Genomic DNA, 24896 nt, shown 5'->3' with positions numbered 1-24896 from the left:
TGAGGTATGAAATTGTATTAATCAATCCATTTAAAACAGAACGTCCTTGCCTCCAAGGTGTCCTTTCTTGTTATTTATTATTTGCTGCTTAATTCTCCTAAAACCCTAACTCCCTACCCTTTAAATGAACTAAGGGTCCGTTTGGTTCGCAGTCGGAATCGGAACCAAAATCCTTCGGAATCGGAATGGTCTATTCCCATAGTCTGTTTGGTTCAGACAGGAATGGGAATGGGAATTGGATTCAGCAGGAATGGGGTTTCATTCGCAAGGGAGGGGCAGGGAATGGCCATTCCCTCAAATGGGGGAATGCCATTCCAGCAGGAATGGGATTCCGATTCAGGATCCCTATTCCTGTGACTGAAACGGGGCCTAAAGACGTTTGGGTCTCTATACTTACAAATAGATAAATAAAACTCAGCTAAGCATTATCCACCTCCCCCCCCCCCCCCCCCAAAAAAAAAAAAAAAAAAAAAAAAAAAAAGAAAAGAAAATCAACTAAGTTTTCTCCCAACTATCAATAATCATGTAAAATCTCAAGTAAAACCATTAGCTTCCTCTGGAAATAGCTACTAATGAATCTAGTTTTTCTTAACGTTCTAGAACAGTCAGTGGGACTTGGATACCACATGGTGCAACCTTGCTTCAAGGATTGTCAATTACTTTAGGCAAGAAATCAGAAATTAAAGGAAAACCATAATTAAACTTTCCAAAGAAAAAAAACGCATCAAGTGGGAGGCAAAAACTCTCACAATATTAGCTGAAATTGCACTACATGAACAAGGGGGGATCGAGTATAGGCATTTTTTGCTATATTAGTCATTGTTTTCACCATCTGACGTGTTTTGACTATAACTTCCCTATGCAGAGGATGGAATTTACCTGGCTTACTCTGACTTTCGTTCATATTTGAATGGAGATTCTGCTTGTACAAAGGAGCTAAAGCAATGGTTTGTGAAGCAGTTTGAAATGGTATCATTTCATCTAGTTGTCTTTTTTAGTAGCTTCTTTTGGTTTGGCAACTGCAAAAGATATATATTAACATAATAGACTTTTGATGCATACAAGCAACTGAGGAATCAAAGAGCACCAAGGGTGGCTGTAGCCTAACAAAGGACTCTACTAAAAATATAGAAAATATTAAGAAATACAAAAAAATATGTCCTATTTATCATTAAAAGTTTCTGTTGTTGTCTTCTAGGATAGAACATGAAAGATTGTCAAGGACATTTTTCTCAGCACTGTAGATTTAATAGATGTCAAGGAACCGTTCTACCTAAAAGCTTAAGCTGTTAGGTGAGGTCCCTTAATGGGTTTTTATTCTCTAACACGCCCCTTCACATGAAAGCCCATCAGGCTTGAAGTATGGACAGGCACAGGCCCATAATACTTTATGCTGAAATTTAATGAGGATTGAACACTAGACCACTTGGTCAAACAGGCTCTGATACCATATCAAGGAACCGTTTGGCCTAAAAGCTTAAGCTGTTAGGTGATGTCCCTGAATAGGGTTTTATTCTTTAGTTTATATGCTACTTGCCCTGTCTTAGAGGGAGAAGTTAATGATCTAATTTGTCCTGTCTTAGTAGGGATGGGTTTCTGGAGGGTGTCGAATTTGGTTTGTAGGGTCTGGTTTTTGCCTTAGTGTTGCAGTGTAGTTTTTTCTTTTAGCTGGGTCGAAAGGATTATTCTTTGTTTGGGGTGGTTTTCTTATTTAGGGATTGGGGTTTATTTGATTGGTTCTCTGGGTTTTGCTTATCACCTTCCTTGTAATTGCTTTTTTGACTTAATAAAATTTATTTTATTTTATGATTTTATCTTCAAAAAAAGTTAATGATCTAATTTCATTAGCATTTGATGACCCATGGTTTAGGAATTATAGCCATTTTATTTTGTGATTTTGAATGCCACTAGATCTCTAAGGTGAAAGAATTTTTTTTTTTTGCTCTTGTCAATGCATTATTCTGTATTTTGATGTGGAAACAGCTTCTCTCTGTATCTGCAAGGGCAAGGCTGTGTACATCTGTCCTTCCCCAGCCCCCTGCATTGGTGGGAGCCTTGTGCACTGGGCTACCCTTTTTTTGTTCGTATTTTTTATTGATGTGTTATTATGCATTCTCAGCCATGCATTATCTTATATTTTGATGGTGTTATTATGTTCTCAATCAGGGTCCTTTTCGATTGGTTGCTGAGGAGGGTAAAGCTAAATGCTCATGGGTGAGCCTTGATGACATCTCAAATTGTTTAGTACGAGGTATTCTTCATCTGTGGTTCCTATTGCATTTAATTTGCTTCAGTTAAAAGTGTAAATTTCTGTCCATGGAACTTTCTAATCTGGTTTAGATTCTTCTGCAATGTAAACTATTTTATTTTGATCATATGATGTCCTGTTACCATAATATACAGAAAAGGGGGCTTGATGCTAGAATTTGTGGGTTTATATGAGGGTACTTGGTGTCCCAAGTACTCCATATTTCTCCTGTGGCTTCATAGTTGTGGAATGTCTTTAGGAGGTAGTAAGCTTTTATTCTGTTAAGAAAAACTGTCTAACTGTTGTTTCAGTTTACTTCATACCATTTTACTTTCTGCTGGAGATTCTTGGGGCAGACCTGGATTTTATTTTGTATGAGTCTGCATTTTGTTTTTGTTATATCACTTTAAAAAGACCTGTACTTAACTTTAGGCCACCTTCGTTGGGGAAAAAGTTTTTTTTTCGCTCTCAACAGATCTATGAGACCAGAGACTGCTAATAGTATATGGCCCAACATTTAGAAGACCACTGTTGCAATGGCAATGGACACATACATGATTTAGTTGAAGGTCTTGGGGTAGCTTTGGTGGAAGTGGAACCAGATTGTGATCAGCAAAAGGTCTGGGAGGATGATCCAAAAGATACAATCTCCTTTGGATCTTTCTAAAATAAACTAATAAGAAAGAGTGGTGGAGTAGCATAAATTTAGGTCAATTTGGTGCCCTAGGCAAAAGCATTCATGTGGTTCACTATGTTTGTCAAACTTCTCACACAAGGTTAGCTTTAGTGAAACCATTTTGTTTGGCAAGCAAATTTCTTGTGTATGAGAATGGTGAAGAAGATGCTTAGTTATGTACCCATGAAGTGCAAGAGGGCAAAAGAAGTTGGGTTATTTTCTATACTTTTTTTTGGGTGGATGAGAAAGATCCCAATGAAAATTATTTCCTTGGGGGGAAGAATCACCTTGATAAAATCTACCCTAGCAAACCTACCCACTTATTTCCTCTCCACCTTTAAGATCCCGATGAAAATAGCTAGGAAATTGGAGAAGATTTTGAGGGATTTTTTTGTGGGAACCTGGCGATGAAAACAAGGATCATTTAATGAAGTGGAAGCAAGTTTGTTACCCTAAGGAGCAGGGGGGTGGCCTAGGTATAAGGAACTTATTAAAGAAAAATAAGACCCTTATAGGGAAATGGCTGTGGAGATTCCCTTGTGAAGAAGATAGGTTGTGGCACAGGGTCATTAAAAGCATTCATGGTGAAGCAATTAACGGCTGAGATGCAAAACTAGCTTCCAATGCAGCTCCAAACTCTCACTGGAAGGCAATCTATGAGGTATTACCAACCTTTCTTCAATTTATCAGGTTTGATGTTGGATGCGGCAATAAAGTTTTATTCTGGGAAGACCTTTGGGTTGGGGATGTGCCTCTTGTGGTTAAATTCCTGGATCTCTACTCCTTATCAAACCTTAAAAACAAACCTGTTGCTAGGTTTGGTATGCTCTCAGACTTTGGTATCTCTTGGGATTTTGGGTTTAGAAGAGGGTTGAGGGAAAATGAATGTGAGTCTTTGGTGCTTTTAATCTCAACACTTGAGAGGGTCTACTTAGACCAATCTATAGCTGATAGTAGAGTTTGGTCCCCAACTCCTGATGGTTTATTTTCTTGTGCATCTTTCTTTGGTTTGCTCACTCACTTTGATCCTATGGGGGTGAACTTCCTAGTGAAAGAAATATGGTGTAAACCGATCCCTCTAAAAGTACAAGCTTCCTTTTGGGAAGTGTTCTTAGGGAAGGTAAACACTTGTGATGTGTTATAGAAAAGGAGGCCAAACAAATGCCTCTCTCCTCATGTGCGCGTCCTTTGTATGGATTGTTGTGAAACCCTACCCCATTTACTTTTATCTTGCTCCTTTGTTTCTGGTATTTGGAATGTTGTTTGTTCTCTCTTTGGATGCAGATGGGCTCCCCCACAGGATGTGGTAAGTCTTTTCAGCCCTTCCTTCTTGAGACAATAGAAGAAAAGAGGAAAATGCTTATGGAAGGCAGCAAGAGCAGCTACAATATGGACTATGTGGGAGGAAAGAAACCTAAGAATTTTCTCTGAAAAAAGTAAATCAAAGGAGGAAGTTATTGAAGCCATAAAAGTCAGAACTGCACATTGGGTGGAGACCATGGAGCTATTAAAAAATTTGTCCACGAATGAGATTTTAAGAAGTTGGGCTAAAGTAGCACTAACAGATGCACCCAAAGTAATTGTGAGTGCAGAATGGAAGCCACTGGCACCAGGCAAACTAAAACTAAATTTTGATGGGAGTTCTTCTAGTCACCCAGGAAGGGCAGGCATAGGGGGTGTGATTAGAAATCATCTGGGTGTGGTGGTGGCACTCTTCTCAGGACTAATAGGTATTGGTGACTCAATACAGGCTGAATCTCTAGCCCTACTTCAAGGTCTAAAGATGGCTGAAAACATCACATCAGTATCTTGGAAGCTCAAATTTATCTTCAGAGAAATTGACATGCTTACAAGGAGGATCAACTCTCAGTTTGGTTGGGTCAAACGGATTGCAAATGGGATGATGGATACCCTAGAAAAACAGGGGGCAAATAGATCTACATTGTACTGGGCAGAACTGTAACTAATTGTATGTGGGTGCAGATTAGATTAATGCTTTTCTGCTACCTATAACCTTTGTAACTGATTGTAACTTTTGCTATTTTATTAATTAAAAAAATTCTTGCTGATAAAAAAAAAGATTAGAAAAGGAAAATGAGTTGGAAGAATAGAATAGGTGTGCTGTGGGATGAGAGAAAGAGGAGAGTCTTCAATGGAAAGAGTAGGGAGGTAGAGGATCTAATTAGGTGTGCTGTGGGCAAGATGGTGTTGTGTATCTCAGCTTCAAAATGACTCTCTAATCAGAATGTATTTGTGCTTTTAAGCTCAAATAGGCTCTGGGATCTGTAAAGTTGTGTTATTTGCTCCTTTGGCGGTAAGAGTTACTTTTTTGCCCCAAGGAGTTTGTTGTATTATACTGCTGTTGGTTCTAATAAAGTTTTACTTAACCATTTAAAAAAAGAAAAGAAAAGCAAGAAGAATAAGAATAGAAAGAAGGGGAAATATGTATTTCTACATTGCTCTACAAGATAATATCTTATTAATACTGTAGTGGCAGGGCAAAGACAATAATATCCATATACAATGTCCGCTAAGTTTATATGCAAGTGGAATACCTGAGAAACCTCTATACCTCAAGCTCCTTTACAAACATAGTATGAATTCCACTTAAAGCAAAGGGTAGGATGTAGTGGACAGTAACTCCCTTTGCTGTTGATGATAAAAAAAAAACTCCCTTTGCTGTTGTTTGGGGGCTTAGTAATGAGAGGAATAGTGGAAGAATATTAGATGGCACCTGAGGATCTCAGAACATAGTTTGCAAATGCATCAGATTCTTTATCATGTATTTGGCAATGATACACAAAGAATTCAAAGAAATGCATATGATCTATTTTGACAGATAGTGGGAGGAGATATTAGGCCATCACTGGGTGGATCTCTCTATGTGTTGTGTATTTTGTGTGGTGCCTTGCACTATATCTGTATTTGACCTTGACCTCCATGGTTTATTTTCACTTCTGTGCACAACTTTACATTATATATTTAATAGTATCTTTATTATTGGTAAATAGTAGTTAATGAGGACATGGATGGCTGTCAGAACTATAGAAGCTTCTATAATTTTCATTTCATAGCCTTAAAGGTACAAATATTACCCCTGCATCAATGATTGGGCAACTTCAGATCAGTGAATTCAGCCTTTAGGAGCAGGTGGAGGATGGAGGGATATCAAGGTGACTATGGTTCAATTGGGGCCGTGCTGGAGAGAAGAGATGAAGGTCCTTTCAAAGGGAGACAGAACATGGTTTTTGAAGAAAACTGTCTTTTTAATCTGCATTATCTGAGGATGAGGTATCTTCCTTGGATGAGGAAATGAAGATGGATAAAGTATCTCACATACATCATGACCCTGATATGGAGGCAGACATCAGCCATTCTGTCAAGCTTACTAGAAAAATAGGTTTCTTGGTTTGTTCTTTTTGGAGGAATCAGGTATTTGTGACAAAGGGACATTAAAGGCGATGACTGAATCTGTAGAAAGTAGTAAATTAGCCGAGAGTTAAAGGTGGTTTACTTGGTTGGGATGGTTAGCAAGAAGCTCTAGATGTGTAAGTGTAACCTGTGTTTGATGGTGAAGTTGATGATTCTGCTCATCTGATTATGCTTAAAGGAGTGATGGATGGGTAGGAAAAAGCACAACAGAGTTCTAAAAGGGCAATCTCTGTTTTTGGGTCTTTGTGGAGTCACTGAAATAATGTTTTTGGATATCTAGCAAGTTATCTGCTGCTGCTTTTGTTGTTAGTTGTTACTATCAATTAATGACTAGTATATTTCTGTTTTTGGTTTGTTTGTGTTGGCTGGGGTTGCACTGGTTGGGACATCTTTGATGGTTTTTGTTATTTTTTTTGGTTTCTGTTCCTTTTGTCTCTCTCTTTTTTTTTGTCAGTTATTCTCCTTGTATTCTTTTCTTGCCATTTATTTTGAGTAACTTGCCTTTTGTTGTTGATAAAAACATTCCCATTAGATATGGCACAGAACAAGTATTTTGGCTTTATATATGCCATTTACAGTATAATTCAATTTTTGTCTTAACAAAGTTCTCTTATTCTTTTTCTTTCCCAAATCATACTAACAATTTCAAAAATGTATTAACAAAAGAAACTTGTGTGACATGGTTTACATTTTCAATTATCCCCAGGGGAGTGATTGACATGGGTAGAGAGAGTGGGAGTGATTGACATGGGTAGAGAGAGTGGGAGTGATGCACTTTTTGGGTAGCCATGTCAACACCAGTTCAATGTGTTTCAAATGGTGAAGCAAGACCCCTCAGGGATATTTTAGGCCGAAAGATATATACAAATCTGTATATATGTGCATATTTATGCCTGTTTTGTTTTATTTTTTCTTGCTCGTTTAAGGTCCATAACTCCATATTTTTGTTAAATTGAATAGTGATACTGGATTAATAGAAGTGATACTGAGGCTTAGTTTGGAAATAATACAAATACAAATATGTACAGTGCAAATACATACAGAATAATACAAAATACGAGGTTTTGCACTCTACAGGTTTGTATTTGTACTCCTTCCAAACTGAGCCTGAATTGCCAATCAGAAAAAAACAGTGCATGCAGTTCATGTGCCTAGATTCTTATTTGCAGAATTTCATCCGTTCAATTTGTTCTTTTAAGTTCTAAGTTAATTTTAGTAATTTTTGAAATGAGAGACAAAGCCACTAACCTATTTCCTGGCATTTTTTCCCAAAGCAGCAGATTCAGAGAAATCTCACCATCAACGTGTAGCTGAGTTGCAAAGGCTTCGCTCTATGTATGTATTTGCATTTACACACTTGTTCAAGTTGTTTGATTCCTTTTACTAGGTTTCCATTTGTTCATTTACTGTTATTACATTTTGGATTTGTCACACATACATATTCTACTTCTGTTTGCTATCTGGTGTCCAATTTTCATTGTTCTTGTTTTTCTCCTTTGTTGTGTTTTATAAGCTTCTGCTTTTTAGTCTTTTGTGTTGTGTTGTGTTCTTATGGCCTGTGATACCTCCAATGTTGAGACAGATTTGGAACAAGTGAAAGGCAGTGGGTAGAAGCCCAAGTTGAGAATGCAAAGCAACAGGCTATTCTTGTGGCACTTAAATCTCAAATAACATTGGATGAAGCTCACATTCATCTTGATCTTCATTCTCTCCGGTGTGTTCTTGTTGTTTCTTGTACTGATATTATTCTGTTTTCCAGTTTTCCACGAACTGATTTCTGTTCTCTTTTCTGCTTTTCCTGAAATATGTCTCCAACCCATCTTTTTTAAGTTGCATCTTTTTTTTTTTAAATATAATTTTATTAATTTTTATGGAAAGCTTTGATGCCTGGCTTGGTCCAGCCTAGGTGTGGACATTTATTATTAGGCCGGGATTAAGGCTGGGCCAGGCCCAGGCCACCCAACTTGCTGTTACTACTCTGTTAAGATCTGGCCCAACTCATGATCATCTGAATATGCCCCCCATTGCTATTTATATCAGTTTCTGTAAATAAAACAGCAAATTATAAAATAGAGGACCAAAAATCTATTCTGATTTCTAAGATCCAAAACAAAGATAACAAATAATCCCACTACTGAATACTATCAAGAAGAAAAGAATAACATGCAGATACAGCCATATTTCAACAAAAACTAACTCAATGTGAAGAAACTAGAAATCACTGAAAATAGTAACTTGCATGGTTACTATAAATAGTAACCATTAGAATTACTACAAATAGTAAGACCAGATGTTACTACAAATGGTAATTTTGGAATAACAGAAAACTTCTAGGATACTTAAAATCCTATTTGTAAGACTCTACAACTAATAAAAGAGTTGAATGTTAAGTAGACCCCACTGCACCCATTATTTAACAATGGATATGTCACTATATAGAATGGAATGGTGAAACAGGATTCATGTAGCTGACCATATATAGTTGGGGCAGGACTTAGATGATGATATTGGTCTTAGGTAGACCCCACTTTTAGTTTTTGCTGATTCTTTTACTGTGAGATTCCTTAATGGCGAGAATGAGGCCAAAAGAATTTTAAAGGCCACTATCACTTCTTCATTCTCTTCAGATCTATTAGCTACTTTTTGGGCTTCCAAAGAGACTCAAAACTGATCTAACCAAGTAAATTGTGCTCCATCACTAGGTTCGTGGCAAGTAGTTAATCATCAATGTATTTTATAGTTTTAATTGATTTTATTTGTCAATATATAGAAATGATATTATATATGACTTTATGTTGTTTGTTATATGAACGTGGGCTGGTTAAGTATTTGTGATGGCATGTGGCTGGAGTGTAAATAAAATGGAATCAAGTCATAAAATGAGTGGAATATTTTTTTTCTTTCTTTTTTTTTGGGGGGGGGGGAGCTTGTAAATCTTCTTCCAATAGGTGGTGTTTTTTAAGATTTTACAAGCAGGGGAAGCACATTAGACAGTAATTGTCTTCTGATAGACAAGAACTGTCCATTTCATATCTTAGGGCCTGCTTGGTAATGGATGAAGTGGTTGAATTGAATGACTCATTGCTCTCTCTTTTAGTGAATAAGTCATTAAGTAGATTGTATACTTTTTAATGGCTGAATGGCATGTTGCATTGATTAATATGGTCTAAATATTTTATTATATCACTATATTATCCACTAAAAATTTGAATTTTATTGCTGTTTTGGGCTTCTATGTAACTTTGATTTTGATAATCGGGGGCTGACTCCTTTGTCATCATGTTGTACTAATCTTATTGATATTCCATTTTAGTGAAATTAATCTTATTGCTGATAAAAAATATATTATCCACTAAAAATCATAGCAATAAGCCATCCTGTCCAGCCACATTAGCCATCATGAGATGACCCCTTAGCCCTTCCATTTGTCCTTTTTATGTTTGCATGGTGGGGGCACAGAATGTTCTATTTCATATCTATTATTGCATATATAGTCTTTATGAGCATGTAGATAAGAATACATCTTTATATTTGGTTTAGCAAGTATTTTTGTGGTTGATTACTCATTACCTAGGCACCTGCTAGTTAAGTCATTGCATGGGGCGGCCAAAACTATTTGGTCATCTATTTGTTGCATTGACAATATTGCCTCAAACCTGAATGCTGTTTCTTGCTTTGCCACTTGACAAAATCACTTTCAATAAAGATGCAATACCCAGCAGTACACCTCCCATTGATAGGATATCTTGCTTAATAAGCAGTTGGCAAATTTTCAGTATTGTTTCTTGCCTGATGTTTGTTTTGCTCATACAGTCATCTTGTTACGGTCTTACCCTGAGATACTGTAGGATATGAATAACTGCATCCCTGTATGTGCATCCCTGTATGGCTGTCTAGGAAAATACATGAATTGACTTGAAACACTTACAAGGAAGGTAATATCTTGCTGGGTAACCACCAAATAAATGAGTTCAGTAATGAGCCCATAATATCGCAATGCCCTCAAACACTTATCCCCTGTCTGCCACAGTGTTGATTTGAGTCATATGGTCAGACTACTTTAAGCTATCCTCAGTTGAAGTGACGGATATTCAAGACATTATCAGATTTTCCTCAAAACATGTGTTTAGTAGGATTGATTTTAGGCATCTAATAATGCTCCTTTGTGAACAAGATTCTGTTGCTTGTGGCAAGGCAATTGTGTATGATTTTTTTTGTTGGCTTTATCTTACATTTTTTGCTGCCTTTTTTTTGACTGGGCAGGAGAAAGCATTCTGAATTAATGGCAGAGCTTTCAAATCTATACCGTAAAGAGGAGAAGTTGTTATCTGAGGTCTGCACTCTGCACTTGTATTTTGGACAAAAATCTAATAATCACATGCCATAGTTTTTTAGCTTGTAATTATTGTATATGGTTTGGAATGCAAATTATTATTTTTTTCTCCTTGCATGAGCTTAAAAACTAAATTGGTCCTTCAAAATGTCTAACCCTATTCCTAAGACACTAACAAACTAGAAAGTTTATTAGAAAACTCAAATCCAAAGCACCCAGAAATTATAAAATTGTCACTGGTTAAAGAATATGAGTAAACTTGCTTTCTACTTCCATGGTTTCTTTCCTTTATTCCATGTCTACATCATCACATACCAAGTATTAAAAGCACAAATAGACCAAAGGCATGAAGTTACAGTATAAGTATGATTTCATTTCTATTTATAAAATGGATGAGGTTTTTTTTGGTCTTTGGATTGATGGATTTGTGTTTCGCAAAGAGTTTATAATAAAGAGTTCACTTTTGAGAAAATATTTTGACAAGGGAAAATTTTGCACACCCATTTTTCCCTTTTGGTAAATCCGAATGCCAAGGTTTGTTTATAATAAGATTTCCTTTATAACTGTTCAATGGGATTTTTTTCCTCCTGTATTCATTGATGCATTTCTGACAAGATCTTCTGTTCCATTTCTTTTCTTTTCTTTGTCTATTTTCATTTTGTTCCGACTTGCAGACAATTCCAGATCTGTGTTGGGAGCTTGCTCAACTTCAAGACACCTACATATTGCAAGGTACTGCATAAATGCCCTAATGAAATTGAAGAGAACAAATAAACAAACTCTTGATATTTAATTAACATAATCACTTTGCCTTTCTTTCTCCTTGTTCTTTCTGAACTATTAGGTGATTATGATTTAAAAGTTATGCGCCAAGAATCCTATATTGGCCGGCAAAAGGCGGTATGTTTAACTCTACTAAGAATCCCCAATTCAGTGGATGGTTTGATCAGCCACATTGCTCTTCTATTTGGTGAAAGTAAAGTAGATCATGTAGGGAATCTCCTAGTTGACCTGATTAGGAAACCTTTTTCCTGTATATTATATTTCATCTGTTTAATTTCTTTCTATGTATGTATTTGTTGACATAAATACTCTATCTCCATATATGGGGTGGAAGGTCTTTGGCAGTATTGCTACACATGTTTGATAAGTACTACCATTTTATTGTTCTCTTGCTTTAAGACAGTCTTTCTTGTGTGGGCTGGAATAACAAAACTGGGCCGTTTTCAGGATACTTACCTTGTTCTGATAATTTCTGACATGCAGTTCATAGATCATCTAATTAATCAGCTAGCTAGGCATCAGTTCCTGAAAATTGCTTGCCAACTGGAGCAGAAAACCATGCTTGGAGCATATTCATTGCTTAAAGTCATTGAATCAGAGCTGCAAGGCTACCTCTCATCAACTAATGGCAGAGTGGTATGCATCCCACCTGGTTACATTTACTGCATTATGAATTGCATTGGATATTCTCTTTTCTTAGATAATATTTTCTTTAGTCATATGTATATGAAACATAGAAGAGGATCATTACTTCTGGTTATGTTATGGTTTGTGTTTAAATTGCCTATGCATGGTATATAGTTTAAAAAGAAGACCAGAATGTTGGATATTAACATTATGTTCTCAACCCTCAAGTGTATGCTTCTTTCTGTGCAAAATTACCTATGGAAAGGTCATTACATGTGAGATTTGACATGGACACAAGAAAGAAGAGAGGACAACCCTTTAACCTATGGGGCCCATATGAAGTCTGTGAGGCTCCAACCCAGTGCTGCTTCCTCCTAGGGATAAGGCCAATAAGCAGTGCAACTGATGAAATTCATCTAAGGGGCCTGTTTTCAGGGGATATTTGTTTTCTGTCTTTGTAGGTGCACAAGTGTTTTAGTTATTTTAGTATTATGGCACTTTTAGTTTCTAACTTTTTTATTCTCTTTTATTCATACTTTGAGTTATTTTTTTGGTGCTGTTTGAAAGTCTAAGGTCTAATTATTATTATTATTATTATTATCATTATTGTTGTTGTTGTTATTGTCTGAAAATCTGTGCCTGGAGTACTATCAAAAAGACACTACCCAGTGTTGGTCCCATCCATATGGGGTTTTGGGAGGGGTAAACTATATATGGTCCTAACCTTTGGCATCATCTTTTGCACAAAGTGGCTGCTCTCAGATTCAAACCTGCATTCTTATCCTTGTTAGCCCAAATTTTACCTGTGCCTGAAGTAATCAGATTAAGTTAAATTTTTATAGGTGTAGCATGGGAAGTCAAAGCCCTATAGGTATTGAGGGAGTTTTCAGAGGCGTGTATAGGACTATTCTTGCAATATGTACCGGACTTATAGGCTTGAAAACTCCATAGGGACTGAACTTCTTGCACCCTTTCAAGGATTAAGACTGGCAAGATCTTTAAATTACAGAAATATCTAAGCATGGATGCCATGGAACATGGTTCATGGGTGATAGTCAGTTGGTGTGGAGAACAAGGGCAAGAACATTGACAGATCTTAAAGGAAATCAGATGCTTAATAAGCGAGAAGTATTACTTTTACATGGGTTCGAATATCAGACAGACAACGGCTTGGTTGATATCCTAGCCAAACAAGGAGCAAATAGGGAACAATTATTTTGGGGCCTTTTAAATGTAGAATGAATGTAAAAATCTACAATTGGGATTGGGTGGCCGTGGCTGGGTTATGTATGTAATGGATGCTGGGTATATTATACATATTTGTTCTTAATAAAATTTTATGTATCCATCCAAATAAAAACAATCTGTTTCTGAAGTCTGATTAAGCTATCATGTTGGAGTTATTGAGTGGAGTGGTTACTGCATTTTTTCTTTTTGAATATGGGTATAAGGAATATCCTTGTTACTATGAAAACTTAAAAGGTCAAAAGAGTAAAAGAAGCACTTATGTACATACAGTCATTTAGATTCTTAAGCAAACTAAAAGGGAAATAACCTTTTAACTGGTTTCAGATGTAAGTGGCAATGTTTCATACTTCTAAACACCAGCTATGTAGTCCTATTATTATGAGTTTTTTAGGAGTCAGGATTCTTACATATATTTTTCTAAATATGTTAGGGGTGTTTTCTCGAAATCTTTATGCTTATTTCTGGTAGGATGTACACAAATTTGGATATCCCTCTCTACTCTCTAGCTCTACATATACATGTATTCGTTTTCATTTCTTTGGGAGGGGGTGGAATGAATTAATTGGAGCCTTTTCGTTTATAATTTACTGTTAAGTTTATTGTGGAAAAGAGTCTGTTCTCTTTCTCACATATCCTTCTTTGTTCACTTTGTATTCTATTTTTTTCCTTTCTAATTTTTTTTTCATCTTTCTAAGTACTTTTTTCTTGTTTGTTCACTCAATCTGGTCCTTTATTATTTTTTCTGGTCTTTGCAAATCTAATATAAAGTCCAGTCATCCTAATTTTCTATTATTTCCCTAGCAATATCTTCTTTAAACTCTAGCCAATGTGAAGTATGCCCAGCCTAGAATCCCATGCCTGATCTTGCTGGACATTTCTAACTATTGTTTATTGTTCCTGATCCTTCACTTTTCATTGGGGGCACAATGCCCTCATTTAAGGCCATTGGACCTCTTGGCCAAGCCCATATTTGAACCCAGTCTTGGAACTAGACTGGAAGAAGCTAAGGAGAATATTTCAGGAATGTGCACTAAGATATTTTGTGTTTTTTTGTTTTATTTTATCAAGTCACTTGACTAGAAAGTAAGGTTTGGGTTATGGTTCTCTTTTTCTGTACAATTAGTTGTATTTCTTTCTTTTTTGTAGTGAATAACGGTATTTTCGAATCAGTTTGTTTTTCCGTAGCTCTTGGTGTTTGTGTTTTGAAGAGTCTTATGTCTTGGTGACAACACCATAACATCTCTCTCTCTCTCTCTCTCTCTTTCTCTCCCCTCTGTTCTCCTATTTTCTTCCATTTCTTTGAATGTTCTTCAAAGTTCTGAACAAACCCTCATCCTCAGGAAGAGTGCTGCACCAGAACCACTTATTATCTATCCTTAGATCCACAGCTCTCATTCCTCTTGTATACCAAACGAACCCTAGTACTGCAAGTTAGGTGGGCTCAGGTTGAGCATTTGTTGAAATTTGAATGGGCCTGGCCCAAGGTCTGGGGTTCAATGCTATGCAAATTCTTCAAATCAGGTATCTGACTTGCACCCCTAATGAACTTGCTGTTTAGCCTTTTCACACTCCCTTTTAAATTGTCTTGCCAACAGGTTTGTAATATCAACACTTAATCAGCATATCCTTTAGACATTGAACAAGTCTTAGAAACACTATGCCCGAATATTTCCCTCTTTCCATGTTAGATGCTTACTTATCACACTTTACAGCTATATCATTAATGTTGTTCTAAGTTTACCTACACAGCATTATCAACCTGCATTCCGACATTGTTGTAATCATTGCAGGGCCGTTGCCTATCACTAATTCAAGCTGCTTCTGAGGTTCATGAACAAGGAGCCGTGGATGATCGGGATACTTTTCTTCATGGTGTTAGAGATCTTTTGAGCATCCATTCAAGTACACACAGTATCTGTTGTACTTAGGAAGAAGTTAAAAACTTATTATATTCTCAGTAGAAAAATATTTCTTTCTTGCATCTTGAACTCCTTGCTTTTCTTTTATAGATGCTCAAGGTGGGTTACCAACATATGTATCAGCACCAGGCATTGTGCAGCAGATAACAGCACTTCATTCAGAATTAATGACCCTGCAGTCAGACCTTGAAAATTCTCTTCCAGAGGATAGAAATAGATGCATCAATGAACTGTGAGTGATTTGTTTTTATCTACATAAAATCTTTCCTATTACAAGAGGGATAATAATTGTTCCTTGTATGATATACTATAGGGTATATAGACTGTTCTTACATGGTTTTGAATTTTGATACTTGGATGTGTATTGATGGCTAAATGATATGATATGGATTGTGTTGCATGTTCATATTGTCCGTTAATGGCAATATTCTATGTTGCACTGGATCACAACTCATCATCCTTTCTTTTCTTGGATGTGTATTGATGGCTAAATGATATGATATGGATTGTGTTGCATGTTCATATTGTCCGTTAATGGCAATATTCTATGTTGCATTGGATCACATCCTATTTGTTCATTGTCTAGTTATCCTTGCATGAAGAAAAGAAAGGATGATGAGTTGGGTACATCCCATTTTCTATAATTGGGGAATGTCTCCAGTGAAAAGACAAAAATATTCCCCCATTTGCAGTGAAATGATATGATATGGATTGTGTTGCATGTTCATATTGTCCGTTAATGGCAATATTCTATGGTGCATTGGATCACACTCTATTTGTTCATTTTCTATGTATCCTTTCATGAAGAAAAGAAAAAGGATGATGAGTTGGACACATCCCATTTTCTATAATCGGGGAACATCTCCAGTGAAAAGACAAAAATATTTCCCCATTTGTAGTGACAAAACTTAATGCATAAGGTATCTTTGTCTTCAAAAGCATATACATTTTAGTCTCTTTACAAATAGTTAGGAACTTGCCCAGTTCTAATATCTTGCATCTGTCTTATCATGCCTTAGGGAACTTGGTCCCTAAGACAAGCTGTAAGAGAATTATTGAGCCTTACAAGGGAGCTGGATGTGGTTGTTAATTGGACTAGGTGGTCGGCAAATGCTTTAGCTGACTTACTAGCAAAGCAAGGGATGAATAGAGAGACTTTGTTTTGGGTTGTGTTGTGACTTGCTTTTTGTTTCAGGGTTCACCTTGTCCTTCTGTAGGTTTACAGTTTGTAATTCCTGATTTTCTATTTAATGAAAGTTACCGTTTTCTATCCAAAAAAAAAAAAAAGTTAGGATTACTTAAAGAGGTAGACATTCAACAATTTCATTAAGAACCCTGTTGTCTTCTTGTGGTGTGAATTACCCACTTCAGCTGATGATAAGCAAATCTGATATTAAATAATGGCAGGTAGGACGGTAGGTGACTATTATGAACTTTTTAGGTGTCTTTGGTTGGTGAAGTCTTGTAAATTCATTCATATTTCCTAAGTGGCTACTCAATTTCTTTATCTAACGAGAGGAAAGACATTGATATTTCAATATCTTCATTATAAATGAGAAACCCCTTTTCATGAGAAATGCTTGGATTTCTTGCAACTCCATGAAGCTTCCTAGTTGTGAACGGATTTCTCTTAGCATGATCCACAATGGGTAATTCTAGGCTCCACCATGCCAAGCAATATGGTCCATGTTGCTCTTGTTATAAGAGAAGCATTAACACTTTTTTTTTGGTAGTCAATAGAAAGAAATTTTATCAAAAAGACAAAAAAAATGATTACAAGAGAGTGGTGATGAGAGGTCACCCACAAAAACAAGAATGACAAAAAAGAAAAAAAAAATACAACAATAACATCATCTCATGTTCCCATTGCATAAAAGAGAGCACAAAGTAAAATCCATATCTCCTCTTTCCTATTCCAGCTCTAAAGCTGACCAGAAACCAGCCCCAAATGAATCTTTGTTAACATCATCAAATCCTGGAAGAGTCAGTCCATTTCATAACTTTTTTCCTATTCCATAACTTTTGTAGTTGTGTCAAAAGATTCTTCTGTCGCTTTCCTTCCAAACCTCCCAACAAATTGCAAAAAGACCACTCCATGTGACCTTTTTCTATTTCCATTTAGGACCGACCGTAGACCAACAATCTCGTTTAGTGATCTTGGGAACTACATATCAATTTTGAATAATCTAAAAATCCCAGATGATCTTCAAGTAGCAACATTTAATGCATAGGGGAAATACGTTCTCTTCCTCTTCCAAACATAATTAGTGTCTGCCCACCTTCTGAATGCCTCTACTTTTTCAACCAACCATCAAAAGCTTCCACCCTGGGGGGGGGTGGTACTGGATTCCCCCAAACACCTTCAACATCCAAAATTTCCACCTGGTTCTCTTGGCAATGCTGTGGAAAGACTTTTATGGTGTATTTCTCCCAAATATCTTAAACATGACATTACAAGAGTGTGAGAGCATGATTGACATGGTCATGATTTGATTGGTAGAGTAGCCAAAGTGGCTTTCAGTTAGGTGGGATTTGAGAATGAACAAAGCCAATGCATTAGAATGGCTTTAACTGAAATCTTCAAAGTGGGTGTAAGCCCTGTTCTCAACACATCTATGTAACTACCTTATCCATGACTTAACCTGGGATATAACTGTATATACCATATAAAACTCATATGATTTGTAGGATGACTGGAGCATAGTAACACATCATTCATTAAGATAATGATATTATTGACTTGCTAGCTATACAGGAACATACTTGAAATCCACTGAAGGTGCACTTTTATGGGGTTTGGTGTGCCTCCTTATCATAGAAACTTTTCTTTGGATCTGATCATCTTATACGTTTTTATCCTCTTTTCTCTTTTTTGGATATCTAGTATTATAGCCTTATTATTATTTCTCCACTTTCTGATTGAATGAAAATGCTTCCTATCAACTAAACTAAAAAGATAGGTTCCTTTCTAATTATTGGTTATGGGTTCCGTTTGACTAAACTTTTTTTTTTTTTTTTTATTTTGGTTTCAATGTAAAACATCTTTTAAGTTTCCTTCTTTTGTATACTACCAGTCTACAATACTTTATTGTTTGTAAAAGATTTGTCCAGAAAACCAGCAATCAAGAGTTAAGTCTTGATAGTCTGAACTAGTTTTTTTTCGCTCTTTCTTTAAGTTATATTTCCCATACTTAATTAGGGGAAATTATCTTTTCTAGTTTGAACTAGTTTTTTCAGTCCTCTTCTTTCTCTCTCTCTCCCTCCCTCTTCTCTCTCTCTCTCTCTCTCCTGCTTTTATTCTCTGATAATCTAGGGCTGAAACCAGTACAGATTTGTTCTGTAACAACAATAAACCTGTAGAAATGTGGGGGAAGAAGAGAAAGGTTGGGAGAAGAAGATAAGAAAGAAAGGAGTTGGAAGAGAACATCCGATCGTGGGAGCGATTTTTCTATCCCACCATCTTATGAGAATATCATCCATGGAGAAGCATGAAAACTCTTCCCTTGTCTTTACTCAATGGATAATTCTGATTTCAATCCAGCTAATTAATGAATACTGCTGAAACCATTACTTAATTTTTTGTCTGTATCGATGCGTATTTAAAGTGTGTCCTGATACATCTCTTAAAATTTCCTTGCCGATACATCTTTCATTTCTGATACTTTAAACCTTGCTTCATTATTTTTCTCAAAAAAGAAGAGATTTTACCTTTTTCGCTATTTTCAGTTTCAATGTGAAGACCCTTCTCTGTATCACGTCTTTGGAGTTTGAAGTGCATTTCTTATATTAGGGGTATAACAATTGCATTTGAATGAACAAAAGAACTTACTGAAGTTTGACCAGAACTTTCCAAAATTTAGTGAAACTTCAATGAGGAAAATTTAGGGGGTGCAAATCGGGTTCCCAATTTGAAGAATTTACATTGTGTTGGGCTCTGCTTTTCAGGCCAGACTCGGTCAAATTTTGACAAGTTCTCAACTGAGCCTGCCTTTGGGCGGCGTTTGATAACGTTTTTAAGAGGTCTGAAATCTGAAAACATTACTTTTTAGATTCCAGAAGTGTTTGGGTATGTGTCTGAAAGTTGATATGACATTGCATTTCAGAACTGAAATGTTTAGACCGTGGGCCATCACTGAACATGCTCAGACACGTTTCAGATGTGTTCAAAAGGCTAGAATGCCCCTGATAATATTTGAATAGATATCTCCTTTTGAACCCAAATTTCTTCTCACTTGAACTTCAAGTCGACGCAGCGGAGAAGTCTCTTCATGATCTATGTTTCCGTTCTTCCGGCGATCTACATTCCAGCGATCAATGACGACGGTGAACTCGAAAAAACCTATAGCTGTCGGCGATTGAGATTCCATTCTCAGCTGTTTGATTTTTCTCTCTCTCTCTCTCTCTCTCTCTCTCTCCCCTGTTTTCCTGCCACCGCCGCTGCAACTCAGTAGCAGCGGTCGATTTCCCTCTCTCTCTCTCTTTGTCTTCTTGCCACCGCCGCTGGAAATCTCAGCAGCAGCAGTCGATTTCCCTCTCCCCTCTCTCTCTCTCTCTCTCTCTCTCTCCCCCTCCCTCCCTGTTTTCCTGCCACCGCTGCTGCAACTCTCAGCAGCGGCAGTTGATTTCCCTCTCTCTATCTCCCCTGTCTTCCCGCAGTTGCAGTGGCCTTGTTTCAACAACATTCAACACCAAATTAATTATAAATTAGTAAATATATTAATAGTTTTTTATGATTTTTTTTACTTTTATAAATTTTATTTATATTAATTATTAAATATTTTAATAATTTTAATTTAACAATTTGATAATTATTAAATATTTTTATTGCTTCATGGATTTTATTACTATTATCATTATTATTTTAACTCTTAATAATTTATTTTTAATTTATAAATTTATATGTATTTTTCAATTTTATTCTTATTTTAATATATTATTTTTCTTTTTTATAATTTACTCATATTTTTCAATATTATTTTGAATTTAATAAATTATTTTTATGAAATAATGCAAATTGAACTCAAAATTACCAAATAGTATGTTTTAGGGGTAAAATAGTAAAATTAGGGAATTTCAGTTGTTGAAGGGTTGATCCAACACAAACAAACTTATCTATTCAGAGCCTCTAAAAAGTAGAAAAGCACCTATACCTCTTTTAAGATTTGAGATACTTTTAATATCTTTTTCACTTTTCAGATTTATCAAACGCCACCTAAGTTGCATCCCTAGGTTCATTTATATTGCTGAAAAATGGATATGTTTTTTCCTCAATTGGTAACAAGAAAACTTAGAGGAGCAAGTGTAATTTTGAAGTCTTTCCAAAAGGAAGATAGGAAGGAGCAACCAAACAATACTACAAGCAGGCAAACTGGATTAGACAATGCAAAGAAAACAATATTTGAAAGGTTGTATTGTACAGTGGGCAATGACTCTGAATGAGAGATGATCTCCAATACAATTGAGTTCAACTTCTTAACCAAGGTATATGCTAATGAATTAGCTGAACTCTACTCATCTGAATGAGATTTCAATGTTGATGCTGGGGATCCAGCCTTTTCAAAGAAGCTATTACCCACCCCTCATTACTCTTCCCCATCCAGCAAATATTCCTAGTACTGCCTGTGGATCACCCTCCACTTCACATGAGGAAGCATAGATGGGAATGTTTCACCACACCTACTTAAGTTTCAGTGGAAGTTAAGAACATGAGGCATATAGGAAGATTGTTGAAACTACTACATTGTATATATTGCTACAAAATGGTTTTATCAACATGGGGGTTTTTGCCAATGTGTATGGTTTTGTTTTCTAAAAAAATAATTGCCACATTAGCAAAAGTATATTGTTTTTGTTGATGTGGCAATTCTTTTTGTTTCAGAAACCAAAACTGTACACATTGGAGAATACCTTGTTAGTGATTAACTGGTTATTTCCATCAAGTGGATAAAAACAATTGCACTATTTTTTTTCCAAATGTTATTACACTTGGAAGTTGGAATGCTGTCTTCAATTACTTATATATTATTGGGATCTTCTTTTTGTCTATTAGGTGTACTCTTATTCAAAGTTTGCAGCAACTACTGTTTGCATCTTCAACAACTGCAGAACCAATATTACAACCTTGGGTAATTTCATATATTTTCTTGTTGATATAATTTTGTGGATGTGGTTTTAAAATTTTCCAAGCTCTTACTGTTTATGTTTTGTGCTTTTGTTCTTGTATTGTTTCACATCTTGTCTGATTATATCATTAACATCTTTCATAATAAAGGACTAGGGCATTATTATTTAATGTACTTCTCTGTCACAAGAATGGCTGAAATTTTGTCGATTCTTAATAACTTTAAATGATGTATGTGTATTTCTTGATTAATGCCCAAAAGTTAGCATCAACTTCAACAATGTATATGCTTTAATCACTTCATCTTTCTTTGAACATTTTATTCCCTTTCTACCTTACTCCTCTAATACGAACACCTTTCTTAAATAAATGAACATTTCTTAAATCAATCCTTTGCTTATGAACACTCCAGTATAAGACAACATATTCATACTTGCTGTAGTCAACTACCTTTTCCAGTTCTACTATTATGAGTTTCAAAATTTAGAATTCAACAATGCTTGTAACTTGTAAGTGGACCTAGCCAAGAATTTTGCTTCTTAACTATTGTAGCACATTTAGGTACATTTCCAATATTCATCAATATATTGTCTACAAAGTGGGCTGCTCACGGTACCTAAAAATAACATCTTTCATTTCTTCAAAGTTCATCTGCCTAGGGATGCCAATGGACTGGTTTTGGATTGGACCCCCGTCCAAATTAAAATCAATTTGGATGGATTGGACATCACAATTAGATGTATTGAATTGGACCAGTCCAGACTTAATGGTCCAAAGTATTTATTGGATGGTATTGGACCTGGTCCGTCCATAATAGATTTATATTGGATTGGGTCAGATTGAATCAATATCCAGTCCAGGGATAGAAGATAAGAATACAAGTTTCAATGGACCTGGTTTGGGTTGGAACCAATCTGATTCTAAATTAAAGCCAATTTGAACAGATTGGGATGGTCCAGGCATTAAATTGGAGTGGTCCAAATTCCAAAATGGTCCAGAGTGTTCATTGGATTGGATTGGACCTGGTTCAGCTGTAATGGACTCATATTGGACCAGATCGGATTGAACTAAATCCGGTCCAATTGACACCCCTACATCTGCCTTCACATATCCTGGCATTATCTGTTACAACTTGAACTATGTTTCTTAAATCAATCCTTTGCTTATGAACATTCATATAAGACAGCATATTAATACCTGCTCTACTCAACTACCTGATCCAGTTTTACTATTGCGAATTTCAAAATTTAGAACCTAACAATGCTTGTAAATGGACCTAGCCAAGAATCTTTCTTTCATAACTATTTCAGCACATTTGGTGTATTTCCAGTATTCATCAACATATTGTATACAAAATGGGTTGTGCATGGTACCTAAAAATAACATGTTTCATTTCTCCATAGTTCATTTTCCCTTGCATATCCTGGCATTATCTGTTACTACTTGAACTTTGTTATCACCATACCATCACATAAACGAATGTATCACTTGTCACCACTTGAATTACATGATCTTCTCCAGTTTATTCCATAAGGGAGTCAAGGTCTCTCATTTTAGTGTTATCAAAATGTTGAGTAGTCAGTTAAAGGCCAGGGCCAGAGTGATTGCATCACTAAGTAGTCAATAGATACTCTTGATGCATTCAACAGGGTTGACTAACGGCTAGTCAACCTAGACACCTGCAAACTTATTTTAAAGTTTTATTTGTTTGTGCTTATCTCTAGTTCTTTAAATTAATATAACGCATGATTTTATTTTGTTATGTTGCTTTAAATATTTTTGTGACTGACTGTTGATGTATAAGTAGAAATGAGGCATAAAACCAAAGAAGGCAGTAGTGAAGGAGTTCTTTTAAGTTTTATCAATCTTATTATATCGCCTCTTTTATGGGGTCTGCATTCTAAGTTGATGTGCTTAACATTGAAACTTTGCTATCTTTTCCAGCCGTTAACCAAAGAATTTGGAGAAATGGATAAGCTTAACACACAACTATTTCCTGCCATTGAACAAGTGACACGTGAACAGCGTGAGAAGGCTGAGGTACTCTTGGTTTCATTTACCTTCATTTCTAAGTCACTAAGTTCCTCTTCACCAATTGAACTACATGATCAATGCTGCCATCTTCTTGTTTATACCTTTAGAAAATATGGTGACATTTAGAATCAGGGGTTGTTGATGTCTTGTTCCATGTGACTGGTCTGTGTATAAACAATCAACTGGCATTGATCAGTGTCACCAAGCTTCATTTCCTAGATATAGCCTCATAACTTTTAATCTGTGCTTTAACCTTTTATACACCTATGTCTATTCAATTAACTTTAGTTTTATTTAATATGGTGAAAGTACTGATACTGGTTGTGGGTTTAGATTGTGAATCTGTTGTCAGCCCATGATTCCTGAACCTTCATATATTTCTCATTCACATACCTGTCATGCAATTAACTGGAATACTACTTGAGAACAGAGAATTCTTTTGAAGCTTGTTGCAGCCTTGGTCCTGTTGTTTTGGTGGGGTGGGGGTGTAACTTTCTAATATTTCTTCTTTAATAAATGTCCCTTGTTATTGATCACCATAAAGAAAAGGTGAAAAAAAAAAGACAAGAAAACAGATGGTGGCTATAGGTATAGAATTTTTCCTTTCTGTGATTTTCCATTAACTGTAACCTTGGATTAATGTAGGTGTAAAAGGAGCTAGTGCTAATATAGTTTATGGTCTTGGTGCAGATTGTAAAGCATCATCCTCATGAGGTGGGTCGTGAGAGGCAAGTTTTTGTTGACTTCTTCTGCAATCCAGAGCGCCTAAGAAACCAAGTTAGAGAACTCACAGCTAGAGTAAAGGCTCTTCAGGTTTAGAAACCTCTGTTACACTAGATGCAATACTGTGGCTAAGTTTTCTGCCAACTGGAGGCCAGCATGATGAAAATTAAGTCATGTTCAATTCTCTATTCCTGTCAGTGAGAACCCGATTCTTTCTCCTTCTGTTCAACCATCTCGTTGGGGGAGATTGGTCTAACCTTGTAAATTAGTAAAGCAACTGAATGTTTTTTACCGTACTTCGATGATAAAAATCTGTCTGACCAACCTCGTTCTGATATGGTTGTATAGTTACTTCATCTGTTTGCTCATTGTAATTATGAACTTGAGGTAGGTTTGACCTGATTGAGGTGAGACAAGGTTGGGGTGTTATGGGTGTATTTCACCAGCCTTGTAAAATCAAATGGCTAAATTTGGCAGTTCCATGGACAACCAATCAACTTGATTTATAAACTAGCTTGACTGAAATATAGTGAAATTTTGAGCATGCAACTATTGGGCAACTATTTTTATTGATGCTGCCTATTACTGTTGATCTTTGGTCGGGAGCTCATCTGCTCATGATCTTTCACGACTAGATGAGAAAACTATTGGGCAACTTTCTGGTGGTCTGAATGTACGCCAAGTATTGGCATTATGTAGTAAAGATATGTGAATGTTTACTAATATCAATCGGAAAGGGATTACAACGTGCA

General features: G+C 36.1%; 1 protein-coding gene across 3 annotated transcripts in view; it reads left to right on the top strand.

The window, feature by feature from the left end:
- AUG3 (HAUS augmin-like complex subunit) overlaps positions 1-24693 on the top strand; it is a 41308-nt gene extending 16615 nt beyond the window's left edge. The window contains exons 6-18 of one of the 3 annotated variants that reach the window (XM_088957653.1): positions 866-969; positions 2167-2251; positions 7634-7691; positions 7939-8070; positions 10620-10689; positions 11364-11421; positions 11534-11589; positions 11956-12108; positions 15138-15249; positions 15357-15498; positions 21316-21391; positions 23332-23427; positions 24112-24693. In XM_088957653.1, the coding sequence (XP_088813779.1) occupies positions 866-969; positions 2167-2251; positions 7634-7691; positions 7939-8070; positions 10620-10689; positions 11364-11421; positions 11534-11589; positions 11956-12108; positions 15138-15249; positions 15357-15498; positions 21316-21391; positions 23332-23427; positions 24112-24240 (1271 nt within the window). In that variant the 3' untranslated portion in view covers positions 24241-24693. Of the gene's footprint in view, positions 1-865; positions 970-2166; positions 2252-7630; positions 7692-7938; positions 8071-10619; positions 10690-11363; positions 11422-11533; positions 11590-11955; positions 12109-15137; positions 15250-15356; positions 15499-21315; positions 21392-23331; positions 23428-24111 lie in introns of all 3 variants that reach the window. The other 2 variants (XM_088957652.1, XM_088957654.1) reach the window with 2 other exon arrangements.
- Positions 24694-24896: the final 203 nt, after the last annotated feature.

The sequence above is a fragment of the Nelumbo lutea genome, chromosome 8 (genome assembly GCF_056320005.1).
Source record: "Nelumbo lutea isolate HS-2025 chromosome 8, American lotus-T2T, whole genome shotgun sequence".
Classification (NCBI taxonomy): domain Eukaryota; kingdom Viridiplantae; phylum Streptophyta; class Magnoliopsida; order Proteales; family Nelumbonaceae; genus Nelumbo; species Nelumbo lutea.
Note: the sequence above shows the minus strand (reverse complement) of the source record. Positions and strands in the feature narration are given on the sequence as shown.